This window comes from Venturia canescens, chromosome 8 (assembly GCF_019457755.1).
Source record: "Venturia canescens isolate UGA chromosome 8, ASM1945775v1, whole genome shotgun sequence".
NCBI lineage: Eukaryota > Metazoa > Arthropoda > Insecta > Hymenoptera > Ichneumonidae > Venturia > Venturia canescens.
In genome coordinates this window covers 8240137-8254099 of record NC_057428.1, presented here as the reverse complement: position 1 = coordinate 8254099, position 13963 = coordinate 8240137, and the positions used below count along the sequence as shown (strand labels likewise).

General features: G+C 46.2%; 1 protein-coding gene across 1 annotated transcript; it reads right to left on the bottom strand.

The window, feature by feature from the left end:
• Positions 1-1734: 1734 nt before the first annotated feature.
• Positions 1735-7555, bottom strand: LOC122415214 (uncharacterized). The gene is made up of 4 exons (XM_043427203.1): positions 6158-7555; positions 3557-5884; positions 2067-2094; positions 1735-1970 (listed from the first exon to the last, which is right to left on the bottom strand). Exons 1-4 carry the CDS (start codon positions 7553-7555, stop codon positions 1735-1737), a joined length of 3990 nt encoding a protein of 1329 aa, XP_043283138.1.
• Between the last annotated feature and the right edge of the window lie 6408 nt (positions 7556-13963).

Here is a 13963-nt window from a genome sequence, read left to right as displayed (position 1 = left end):
TTAATAAAAAACAACCTCTTTTGACGCTACCCGTTTTTGAAGAGGAAAAGGTAATTTGTCCAGTTACAACATTACAAGATTACGTGGAGCGAACGAAAGACTTCCGAGGAATGTGTGAATTCCTTTTTATCACGGCAAGAAGACCTTATAAAGCTGTTGGAGCGCAAACCTTGAGTAGATGGGTCAAGATTATGCTACATGACAGTGGAATTGATACAAAAATTTTTTCAGCCCATAGTACCAGACACACATCGTCTTGTGCTGCAAAGGCAAAAGGAGTTAATATTGATAACATTAGAGCGACAGTAGGTTGGTCTGAACGATCAAAAACATTTGCGAAATTCTATGATCGTCCAATAATGCATGATAATAGCTTATATGCGAGGGCAATTCTAAAGGGTTAAGCTTAATTGAATACTTATGTTGTTTACTCAGTGTTAATAAATTTAATAAATGTAAGAACATATACAGACAATTAAATGGGCCACAATGACTTTAAACATCTACACATTGATCTTGAGGAAAAGGCGCTAAATACAATTGAACGATTAAACGAACTTACTTGTAAGTGATGTTTGATCGTAATTGTATGTTGCGCCTCTTCCGAAATATCAGAATCCCATCCCGATTTTATACAAATACATAAAAAGTTATGGATCAAGCAAAATACCCATCTCCTAATAGGAGATTTTCCCAATTGATTGTGGCCATACTTTGAAAATGAATATCAGCAGGAGCATGAGCATGAGATCACAGCAGGCTATGGAAAAAATTCTTTAGACTTTAAAAACTCGTGATTATCTAGCAGTACGAGTAGGGGTACTACACATTGATCTTTCGGAAGAGGCACAACATACAATTACGATCAAACATCACTTACAAGTAAGTTCGTTTAATCGTTCAATTTTTCATTTCAATCATTCATGATCCAATATCCAATGAAAAACATAATCGCGTAGTTTCAACGAAAGTGATATTTCACTTATTCGCAATTTATATATTTTCTATTCTTCATATGATTTACGATACTATAAGAATTTTCGACTTATAGGCACGTTCAGAGAGTCGCTGTTTGCGCTAAAAACGCTAACGCTATCATTAACTAATATTAGTATATCTTGTATTTTTAGCGTAAATTGCGACTCCCCGAACGCGCCTTGTAACGATTGAAACTTTTTTTGAGGAAAAAATGTACCGTTATAAAAACGAAATCGAAATTTATTTGATAAATTTATATTAAGATTACTGCATTTAGGCGTAGTACCGCCTACTTCCTGCCAAATTCCGCGAGTATTCAGAGTCAAACAAACGGAACGGGGAACAGGCCCTCCCGTTCCACCATTCCGTACGATCCCTTCATAATGGTTATAGATTATTTACAAAGGGTGGGTTAAGCAAATAAATTAGCAAAATTTTTCCTTACACGGGTGGGAGTGTAATCTCTCGAATGAGACATCAGATATAATTACGATAGAATTTCACAACAGGTAAGTTCGTTTAATCGGTTAATTATATCCTCGTCTCGTTCTCGAGATTACAATGGTAGATGTTTAGAGATAATAAACAACAATTATTATTATTATTTGCTTTAATCCAATTGAAAAAACATTTTTTTTAACAATTTATATTAATCAAAAGGAACATTTCTTAATGAAAAACAGCCTGTGCAAAATTGCCCCTGTCCGGCTCAATTGGTCGATTGTAAAACCTCGCAAAAACTTGCGAATCTTTGGACTATCCTGCCGTTGATTTAATAATGCTTAAGTCTATACCTTTGGCTAGTGCTGTCGACGTTGCCGCATGCCTTGTGCTGTGAGGTGTGTATTTTTCGCCTACCCCACTGAGTTTTAATGTTACTCTAATCCAACGGCTTATGGACTGCGCCGTTGCCGCTTTAAACGGTTTTCTCGACGATATGAACAAATTGTCACAGTCGTTTCTTAGCGGGGCTGTTAAGGCTAAATATCGCTCTAAAAAGGATGCCACACATATCTCACTAAGATATTAATATGTAACTTTTTTTCCTCTTGATTCCAAAATCCATGTGTTCTCTCATTGTCGCATACTGCTCTCCAACCTGACAGCGAAGCATCGCTAAAAATTTCATAGCTGTATTTTTTATTTCTGAACGAATTATGAACTGAACGAATGACTTTTAATCACCAGGAGAATTCGGATTGTACTCGGAATTCGCATGAAACTCTCACAACAACTAAAGTTTTCCTCTAATGCCAAGTATCGAATTCTTTCAAAAGCTTTCGTATGACCCAAACCATACTTCACTGCTGAACAACATGCAACAATTGTACCAATGAATTCGGCAAATTCGCGAATGGTACATGAAGTTTTTTCACAAATTTTTAAAATTTTTCCTTCCACTTTCATTCTTTTTTCTGATGGAAGTTCTATATTCATCTTTTCGGTATCGAAAATGAAACCTAAGAATCTCGATCGTTTTTCAAGCAACAGCTGACATTTCTCTTCATTCAAAACAAAACCCAAGCTTTATAAAGTTGCATAAACCTTGTGTACAATTTTTTGGCATTCCTCGAAAGAATTTCCGATAATTAATATATCATCAAGATATATAACCAGAAGAAAACCTTTTTTACGCAAATATGCTATCACCGGTTTCAAAATCTTTGTAAATGTATACGGTGCTGTCGCCAGGCCAAATGGCAAACAGACAAATTCATATAATTGTTTTTTAAAAGAAAACCTCAAATATTTCCTGTCTCTCTCCCTGGCGGAAACTGTATAATATGCGTCCTTTAAATCTAATGTCGCGAGAAAACTATTCTTGCTGATAAGATTTTCTGCAGTCCTTCTATCCTCTATTTTAAAATGTTCAGTCTTAATAAATCTGTTTAATTTCTTCAGATTAAGAATGAATCGTTTTCTCCCATCCGGTTTCGGAACTAAAAAAATATCAGACACAAATTGTCCTTTTGATTGCTTGCATGCTACAATAGCGCCTTTTTCTAACAATTCGTTAACCAATTTTTCTAATTCCAAATACTCTTTTTTAGATCTTATAGGTTCAGAATAGCTTTTTTGATAAGGCTGTTTTTGCAAGGAGTCTGGTGTAGGTGGTAAACGAATAATAAGTACGCCGGTGGTGCGAGAAAAATAGTGAGGAATTTATTGTTCTGCTGTTCTATGTTAAAATACAGTATTTGCCCGACAATTAGTGCGATTAAGCCCGATGATGAAAATGGCGAGTGGACCCGGTGTTCGTCGAGCACGTGCGAGACGAACAAGATGGACGACCGAAGCGTGCTCGTGAGAAAGAACCCGATGACTTTTAGAGATATACCGTTAAAATGAGTCCGAGAGAATGTTCCGTTAAATGCGCAGAGTCCGTGTAATGATTTGAACCGAAAATGAATAAGAGAACCCGAATTTGATACCGAAAACTGATGAGAAGGTGAGATGCAGTGATTAGCCGTATTGCACGCTTCAGCGACCGGATCAAGACTGAGGCATCAATCATGGAGATCGATGATGAAGCCCCGCGCACATGCGCGGTGTGCTTCCCCGGTCCCGTGCTAATTACTGCCCAGGAGGTGGCGACGCCCCCCGTGAGCGCGTGAAACGAGCACCCGGCTGCTCTAATTGCACGCGCCCAAACGTCCGAACCCGCGAACTGTCGACGCCAGCGGCGGAGCGCGAGAGCCCGGCCCGAATTCTCTCGCGCTACCGTCGAGGCCTCGCTCAATCCTGGACATTCCGCCCGCCATCGGCAGCAGTGCTGTCGATTGATCACGGTTGAGGCACTGGCAAGAGTGCCAGTTTGGTGATAGGCCGGGTGAGTGTGGTCGTCGCCGTTTTGAGAGTAACCACCCGTATGAGCCCGTCCTTTCCCGGATGTAGCTGTGTGACCCGTGCCCGTGGCCACTTTGTGGGTGACGTGTTTTCGTTCATGAGTAGAACCATAGACCCGACCCGGATGTCGTGACTCGGATGATGCCATTTTGATATAGCCTGCTGCCGTTGCAGGTATCCCGATGACCAATGCTCCCAGTAGTATTGAACCCGTTCCTGGAGCCATTGCCACCGGTGTGAGGCGACCTTGAGGCACATCCCGTAATGAGGGCTCAGGAATGGAGGTGAGTGTGTCCCCGATGAGAAAATGCCTAGGGGTGAGAACCGAATAATCATCCGGGTCATCCGACAGAGGCTCCAACGGCCGCGAGTTGAGTATGCCCTCAATTTGTGTGAGAAGAGTCGTAAATTCTTCAAACGTGAGACTGGCATCCCCAATCGTCCGCCGGAGATGATACTTGACCGATTTTACTGCGGCCTCCCATTTTCCGCCCATATGAGGTGCCCCCGGTGGGTTGAACACCCATTTAATCCCGTCAGTTGCCCCAGTGTGCTGAATGAGTTCGGATTCCCGTGTACCCGTTTTGAATAATTGTCGTAGCTCCGCTGCTGCACCCTGAAAGTTGGTTCCGCAATCACTTTGGATCGTGTGCCGAATCCCGCGTCTGCCCGTGAACCGTCTGAGTGCTGCGAGGAACCCGTCCGTGGTTAAATCTGTAACAACTTCAAGGTGCATAGCGGAGGTAGCGAAACAAACGAAAATGCACAACCAGCCTTTGTGACATTTGCTCCCACGCCCGCGCCAGCTTTTGAGTGAAACTGGCCCCGCGTAGTCGACCCCCGAGAAGAGAAACGGCCTTGCCGGCGTAACCCGTGAGATTGGCAACTGACCCATTAGTTGCTGTGCCTTGAGCGCCCGGAAGCGTACGCACCGCACGCAACGCAAAATGTATGAGCATACTGGCCCACGCCCGCCGATGATCCAGCAGCTCTGCCGTAGATAAGCCAAAGTGAGTTGAGTCCCGCCGTGGAGAGTGCGCTCGTGGGCATCAGCGATGAGAAGTGCCGTAAGTGGTGAGTCCCGAGGGAGAATGACTGAGTGCTTGCAATCAGGTTGTAAGGCTGAGTGCTTCAGCCGTCCTCCCACCCTGAGAATGCCTTGATGATCTATAAAGCCCGTTAATCGCGTGATCGGATGCGATTTCGGGAGAGTGTAGCCCGATGTGAGTGTTTTAAGCTCTGAAGTGAAGTATGCTCCCTGAATGGCTTTCACCCAATAAAGCCGTGAGTTCTCCAGGTCTCCCGGTGTGATGTTGGCTGAACCCGATGTACCGTCGCCCTCTCTTTTCAGGTTTGTAATCACCTTGAAGAGCCATGAGGTGATTCGCAACAACCGTGTGAGAGATGAGTATTTCAAGATGAGATCGTAAACCGGTGAGGGTGATGTTGCGAGTGAGAGTGTAAGACCTGGCCGCTCTTCGAGCGCCGCTGCGTTCCCCGTCCCGACGCGTTGAGTTGGCCAATGGAATGAGTCTTTTGCTAACCAGTGAGGCCCGTCCCACCATGATGAATGTCGCGCGAGTTGTGAGATGGTTAGCCTCCGTGATGCGCAATCCGCTGGATTGTCCCGACCCGGTGTGAATCTCCATTGGGCCCGTGGCACGAGCTCCTGTGCCAGTGATACCCGATTCCGAACAAAATCCTTCCACCGTGAAGGATGAGAAGTGACCCAAGTGAGCGTTACCATTGAGTCCGTCCATAGGTATACCCGTGAGTCATCAAGGCCCAGCACGTTTTGCACGTGGTGTGTGAGTTTAGCAAGCAGCACCGCTGCTGCGAGCTCCAACCGAGGAATTGTGAGCCGTTTGATCGGTGCGACCTTAGTCTTAGCGCAGACTAGTGAGACCGTTGTTTGATTACCCGCGCCCGAAACCCGAACGTACACAGCTGCGCCCATTGCTAGTTGAGATGCATCCGAAAACCCGTGTAGTTCGACCGATGTACCCGTCGCGATGTTGAGCAACCGCGGTACCGAAACCGTCCCGATATGCGATAGTTCCTGCCGAAACGCGACCCAGGAGTTGCGAACTTCCGTTGACACGAGGTCATCCCAATTTAACTTTTCTAACCAAAGCCTTTGTAAGAGAACTTTGGCTCGAATCGTTACCGGTGAGAGAAAACCCAATGGATCGTATAATTATGCGATCTCCGAGAGAATGATGCGTTTCGTGATCCCGTCCCCGGCTGTGTACTTGTGAACCGTGAATTTGAACACGTCCGTGTGAGGAAGCCATGCGAGACCAAGGACTTTTGTCTCACATTCTTCAAATACCCGAGCGTTTTCCGTTGATGCGGTCGCCCCGACCGCCGTGAGAAGCTCCGGATGATTGCTCTGCCACTTGGCCAGAGGAAAGCAGCCCGCTGTACAAATCCCGATGAGTTGCTCCGCTTGCGTGATGAGATCTGCGAGCTGGTCAGCACCGCCGTAAATATCGTCCACATATCGCCCCTTTGTAAGAGGGGCGACAGCTTCGGGATATTTCCCGCCCTCGTCTGTAACCAGTTGATCCAGGGCCCGTCCCGCGAGGAATGGTGCTGACCGAGTACCGTAAGTGAAGGTGGTGAGATGGAATGGAACGACCCGCCCACCCTCGTCCACCCATAAAATGCGTTGTAAGTCCCAATCACTTTCGTGAACCCGAATTTGCCGGAACATCTTAACGATGTCGGTCGCGAAGACGAAACGGTGTCGTCTGACCCACAAGAGAACGTCCGAAATATCCCGCTGCAGTTTCGCGCCCGTGTGCAGAATGTCGTTAAGCGAAATTCCCGAAGCTGTATTGCACGACCCGTTGAATACAACACGTAACTTTGTGGTGAGCACCCCGTGATGCGGCAAGTAGTAAATGGGCCCGAGCGGGGCGTGATTGCCCGAGACTCGAGTCATGTGCCCCAATGATTCGTATTCCCCGAGAAACGTGTCGTAGAGGCCCTTGTAGCTTGAATCCCGATTGAGTTTGCATTGTAGTCGATGGAGACAGGAAGAAGCTGTGTGAAAAGACCCGCCCAATGTCCCCGATGCGGATTTAACCGGCAATCTGACGACGTACCGCCCGTCCGAGTCCCGTTTGTGTGTCGTCAAGAAATGAGTCTCACATTCCTGCTCGTCAGGAGTGAGGTGCGATTCGCCCGAGCCCGAGACTTCTTCCTGTATCCAAAACTGTGTGAGGAGATCCTGAAGCTCCTGATACCCGTGATCCACTGCAGCGTGATGGACCAACCCGGCTGACTGTTTAGAAGAGTCCGTAGGACCGAGAACGATCCACCCGAAAACCGTATTCTGTGCAATCGGTGTGCCGTGAGGCCCCCGCTTGATCTGCTCCCGAATGAGTTGCCCATAGATATCAGCCCCAAGAATTAAATCGATGGACCCTGGTGAGAGAAATTCCGGGTCTGCAAGTGGAAGACCTTGCAGATGAGAAAGTGAGATGTTCGGAGGTGTAAATGAAGGGAGAGTAGGCATTAACTTTGACAAAATGTGCGCTTTTATTGAGACAATGTCCGATGAGTGCATAGACCGAAGCTTTACACAAACCACCCCGCGCGTGTGGCCCGAATGCGTCCCGCCGATCCCGATGATCGGTATTACCGATGCTTCCCGGTGAAGCTTGAGTTGCTGCACGAGAGAAGCAGTGATGAATGTGATCTCCGCGCCCGTGTCGATCAACATTCGTACCCGGTGAGAAGCCCCGTGTGGTGTGATGAGGTTAGCTTGACCCGTTGCGAGAAGAACTGCCGGCCTGGCGGCTCCCGAGGCGGACAAAGTTAATGCCCCGTTGTCTCATGCGGAGCTTGATGAGGATGGTCCCGCCGTAGAGGCTCCCGATGCCTCGCCCGACTTGACCGAACGTGATGGTGCAGGAGTGCTCCCGTCCCGACTCCACCCGACGTGGATCATGGTGTGATGCTTCCGTTCGCACTCCTTGCACTTCGTCGTCGTCTGGCACGACGACACGTTGTGCCGACCCAAGCAATTAAAGCACAGCCGCAAGGACTGCACCTTTTCCCGCCGTTGCTCGTTGGTGAGCTCCCGAAATTTGGGGCAGGCGACGATGAAGTGCGCCTGCTGGCAGAACGAGCATGATTGCTGGCTCCCCGTTGTTGCCGCATGAGCCCTTGCTGACGGCCTTGAGGATGTACCCGATGCTGATTTGCCCGATCCCGTGTTGCTTCCGCTCCGAGAGTGAGGAGGACCCGTGGAGACAGCAGAGCCCTCAAGAGCCCGAGCTCGATTGGTGAGGAATGCCCGTAATTCTGCCAATTTTGGCTGATTTGGTGATTGGCCCGCTTTCGTTTCCCAGGCGACGCGAATCGAGGTGTCGAGACGTCGCGTGATCGCATACTCGAGAACCCAGTCCCAGTAGTCGATAGGTGCCCCCAGAACCCGGAGTGAGTTGTACGCCTCCGAGACGTCGTGGATGAGGGTGCGAAGATCCCGTGCAGAGTTTGGTGAGATGACCGTTGTGCGAAAAATGCTGTCCAGGTGAGAGCGGATGAGCACCCGTGTGTCGTTGTACCGATCCGAGAGAATCTCCCAAGCTGTTGCGAAAAATTCGGCTTCTATTGCGAGGCTGGCGATGAGTTTCGCCGCCTCTCCCGATGTGGCCGTCCGCAAATAGTGCATACGCTCGACATCAGTGAGCGATGCGTTGTCCCGAACCAAAGATGTGAATAGATCCCGAAATGAAATCCAGGCTGAGAAATCCCCGGTGAATGTGGGTAGAGAGATCTTCGGAAGATTCTCCCTCCCGATGGCTGCAGCGCCGCCCGATGTGGAAGCTCCCGTTGAGGAAGGCTGAATCTCGTCCCGAAACCGAGAAATGATTGAGGTGATGCGCTGGTGCAGGTGGAACGCCGCGAATATACGTCCCCGGTGACGTATGCTCCCGAAGAATTGCGTGGAGCCCAATAAACCGACAAAATCCCCAAAAAAACCGGAGGATATTGTCCCGTAGTATGAATGCTGCAGCCCGTAATTTTTGTACAAGCCCGAAATGCTTGAAGAGACGAGGTGGCCCCGAACCCGCCCGACCCGCGCCACCTGTCACCGTTAATCCCGAAAGTGCACAGAATACCGATAAAGCACCCGCGAATTTGTCCAAAATTCGATAACGGAACGTCACTGTAAACCCGAATGCGAAGTGTCACTAATCACTGCTAGAACCCGTGAGAAATGTCCGTTGATTTTGCCCGAAGTCACTGGCCACTCCCGAAAAGTACCCAAGATTGCCCAAAAAGGTGTGAAAAACCGAGTAATTGCCCGTAACGGTCGTGAGAATTGTCCATGCATTGAGTTTAGCCGATGAGTTGCCGCCGAATGACCGAATCCCGTGGAAAACCGATAAATTACCGGTGCGCGGTAATGTGACCGTTACTTTACCGCCCATGACCCGACGCCAGTGACTGATTACCGACTGCGCAGCGCCGCGCGGTGAGCGTCCCGAGAATGAGAGCCGAGATCGACGCCAATGTTCCCGCGCGCCGAGAGTGAGAGAGAAAGCGCTACCGCTGAGCCCGCGACCGCACACTTGCTTCACTTCCCGCACTGATGTCCATTTTCCCAAATAAATTGATGAATAAAGTTTGCGAAAAAACTCACCCGATGTGAAGACTCACTGAGAAAAAACCCGTTGAGATCGAAGAATCGATGAGAGTGCACGGTCGATGACCAAGATGGCCGCCCGTTGAGCTCGAACCACGTGCGAACCACGCCGTGGAGACGAGAATGTTCGAAGTCCCGTTGAGATGCGATGCGCCGTGAAAAACCCGTTGAAACCGTTCTCACTGAATTTTCACTCACTTTTTACACCCACTCCGCGCGCACTTACCACCAGATACGGCTCGAAGGACCAAAATGTTTTTGCAAGGAGTCTGGTGTAGGTGGTAAACGAATAATAAGTACGCCGGTGGTGCGAGAAAAATAGTGAGGAATTTATTGTTCCGCTGTTCTATGTTAAAGTACAGTATTTGCCCGACAATTAGTGCGATTAAGCCCGATGATGAAAATGGCGAGTGGACCCGGTGTTCGTTGAGCACGTGCGAGACGAACAAGATGGACGACCGAAGCGTGCTCGTGAGAAAGAACCCGATGACTTTTAGAGATATACCGTTAAAATGAGTCCGAGAGAATGTTCCGTTAAATGCGCAGAGTCCGTGTAATGATTTGAACCGAAAATGAATAAGAGAACCCGAATTTGATACCGAAAACTGGTGAGAAGGTGAGATGCAGTGATTAGCCGTATTGCACGCTTCAGCGACCGGATCAAGACTGAGGCATCAATCATGGAGATCGATGATGAAGCCCCGCGCACATGCGCGGTGTGCTTCCCCGGTCCCGTGCTAATTACTGCCCAGGAGGTGGCGACGCCCCCCGTGAGCGCGTGAAACGAGCACCCGGCTGCTCTAATTGCACGCGCCCAAAATGTCCGAACCCGCGAACTGTCGACGCCAGCGGCGGAGCGCGAGAGCCCGGCCCGAATTCTCTCGCGCTACCGTCGAGGCCTCGCTCAATCCTGAACAAAGGCCTTGTCTCAAAAGGAATTTGATAACCATCTATCCATGATAATATCAATTTATCCGACGTGATCTCGCTCCATTTGTGTTTGAAGAAACGTAAGCGACCAGGAATTGAACTTACAGAGTTCTTTACCACCTCCGACGTGTTGGACCCTCGCGTTGGTAATTCCGACGACTGGATTCCTCCCGACGACGACTCTTTGAGGTGTTCGGAAGGTTCCGAAGACGTTTTGGAAAACCTTGCTTCCTCCAGCCCTGTTCCGATGTCTCCTGGTGATAACCATTTGTCGTGCGACGGGGCAGGATCCTGAAGTTTTTTGAGTTCTTTGTATTCATCGTTTTCCAAGAGATTTTAAATTCCTTCGAAGTATTTTCTAAGGTTTTTGCCACTTTTACTCTATCCTCGATTTGTTTACCGAACAATCATTCGTCTGGTTCCGAAGCATTAAGTACGTCCTTAAAAGATGTATTAATATTTGCTAATATTAAACTTCGACGAATTAGAGACTCATATCGCTGCAAATCTGCGAGAATACGTCCTGCGTCACTAAGCTTTTCGAGAACGTTCAGTTTTCCTTTTCCACTGTTGACAATCTCGCGAAAAACACCTCCAATAATTGTCAGAGCAGCTGCAATCTTTTTTGTTTGCTAGCAATTCTCTCATCTCTTTTTGAGGAATTTTCACCAAGAGATATCTTGACTTCAGGATTGATATTTGGAGGATCGATGAAAATAGCATTTTCTGGAGGCGGGTATTTTTGTATGAGGTTTTCTCGTTCTTCTGTTGATAACCCAGCTCTCAAAATTTCCTCCCAGCGAACCATTAATTCATTTGGAATCTTCGAGGCTAACTGTCTATCCTCTTTTATTCTTTTTCCCAAAATCTCAACAATACGAGGATCCAAATTTTCCTCGTTCGAACTCGTCGTTTTTAGCGACTCATTCTGTTTTCCGCCATCAGTAATTTTTTGTACCTCTATGACCTCTGGAAGTGGAGTATTTGATCGCGATACCGACCGCAATCGCGACTGATCATGTGAATTATCCGAATCTGTCAAGTGAGGATTATCCATTTTTTCTTCATAATGACTCTTTACACAACGCTCATACCCACTGTGACTGACATTATTGTCATACGTCATTTCCGAATCGGAGTTGTGACGGTGACCTGTTAAAAATGAGATAGTCTCATAACCTTCAACCGTCATTCTTCGGTTAGTCCTACTTAAACGACACTTTTTTAACGTGGTCATTATGCACGAGCTACGCCCTTCCTCAATCAGGTTAGACCTTTTTGAGTTGCATATTTTGTTGAAATACTTGGCAGGTTAGAACCTCTCCCAGCGCTCTTTCATTTCCAAATGAAAAGATTCTACCTCTAAATGTAAGAAGGAATTCGAACATCCAGTTTTGAATGTGTAAACTAGGTAAAGTGAGACAGGTTAGAACCTATACTAGCCTTTACCCAGAAAATACAGACACGTTGTCATGGAGCTCCTTTGTTTATCTGAAAAAAAAATTTTTCACTTACGTCGTCGCTTCTTATTCTCAAAGCGTTCCAATGGTTCCAACCGCCGAATCCTTTTCTCCAACTGTTCCTCGCGTCTCCTTAGTTCTTCAGAACGATCCCTATGACGTTTTTTTCCCATTTCTACTACAAATCTCGAATTTTTCTTAAGCTATAACAAACAGACAACCGTGATCTTCTAGCACGAGAAGAAGAATGAATATCAGCAGGAGCATGAGCATGAGAGATCACAGCAGGCTATGGAAAAAAGTCTTTAGACTTTAAAAACTCGTGATTATCATCTAGCAGTACGAGTAGGGGTACTACACATTGATCTTGAGGAAGAGGCGCTAAATAAAATTAATAAGTAATATATTGAAACGTTTCGATATTCGGGAGGTTGTCAAATCACAAATACCGGAACTTAGGATTTTTTAAATCCTCTTCTCTCACGTAGGAGAGGTGTCATAGTGCAGGTTCGTGCACTGACCGGCGGATTTTTGCCAGGAGCGGGTAAAGCCGATTTCCCCATCTTGCAATTCGAGGAGCTTGGCTCGAACTCGACCTTCAAGAACGGATACTTTCGTCCGGTATAGGAGCATCTAGTGCTCTGTATTGCTTCCTCGCTACGCAATCGGGCTTAGCCTCGCTAAAGCGTACTGCAAGAAGCAATCTTCTCGGGATCGAGGAATGATATGCTCCGTTATTGCTTTGTTTGTGTACAATTTTGGTAGGAATAAGGAGGAGGATGCAGGAAAGGTTGGGAGCCTTATTGTCGTACGGGCGGTGCTCCGCTGACGCGAGAGCGCTCCGTCCGTAGCCCTCTGACAGACTTCTGTCAAACCAGAAATCGTGCCAGGGGGTAAGGCTGTCCGTTACAATATATTGTAACGGTACGCTTTTGGACGTCACCCGCTACGCGTAAGTTCGAGCTACTAAATTTTTAGGAGCAGGCATGAAATGAACGAGAGATTAAGAATTTGTGTATGAAAATATAATAATCGTGTTTATTCACAGTAATTTCATTAAATAAATGAGAATGTGATGCAAATCGTTGGTGTTTTGTGGTGTTAATGAGAATCTCTCTCTTATTTGAAGAATTTTGTCCAGTTTAATGCAACTTGCCCAAGTCGAATAAATTTGTTCAATTTAACTATTTCTGTTCTCTTTTGCGAATTCTCGTAAATTCTTATCTGTGAGCTCGAAATTAATTCCTATTTTTCTCGATTTTCAAATTTAATCAATCCGATTAATTCTGTGCTTCTATACAATCTTAAATAATATTCGTGGACTGGCTCGATATAACTCAACTGAAATTGATTAAATCAAAACAATTTTCTTTCTGTCAAATGATTTTCTGAAATAATCGAAATATTTTGATAGAATTGAAACAGGTCTCGCTTTAAACAAGATAGTGAGTCTCCTATGCTTTTAAAATAACTATTTTTTTGCTCTCAACAAGGAAATCAAATGAAGTCAGAGAACATAGATTTACATGGAACAACAGGGCCCATGTTAGCTTTTGGCATGGAAACTGTAGTTCCACTTATGCGCTGTAGAGCGCGCACCGACGTATCCATGTGTTTCACACATTCAAAGCGTCAATTGACCGCCCCCCTCTTATATATCGCTGCTAAGGAAGCCATAGCATCCGAGAGATTACCGGTTCATATACTCATGTTGAAAGAAATTTTTTTTGCCCTAATTTTTTTTTTTAATGATATTTATGGATATTTGGAAATTATATTGATAATTATAGCTCTTGCGACCACAGTTACTATTTCATAAAACTTCAACATATTAAGCGGCCCGGATAAGCCAGTAGCATTTTCTGCCGCTTAGGGATCAGAAGTTTATATGGTATAGTGGTTCGATGTCACTCTCATAAGGTTGGAGATAGTAGTTCAAATCCAGGTTGGTCGTGTTTTTTTTTCCATCAAAGACAGTTTTTTTTAATTATAGCCGAAACTAAACAAATTCAATTGATTTTGTTGAATGGTTGAATTATTGTTTTTGATTTTTTATGCAAAAAAATGACTGCAACATGTTAAATGT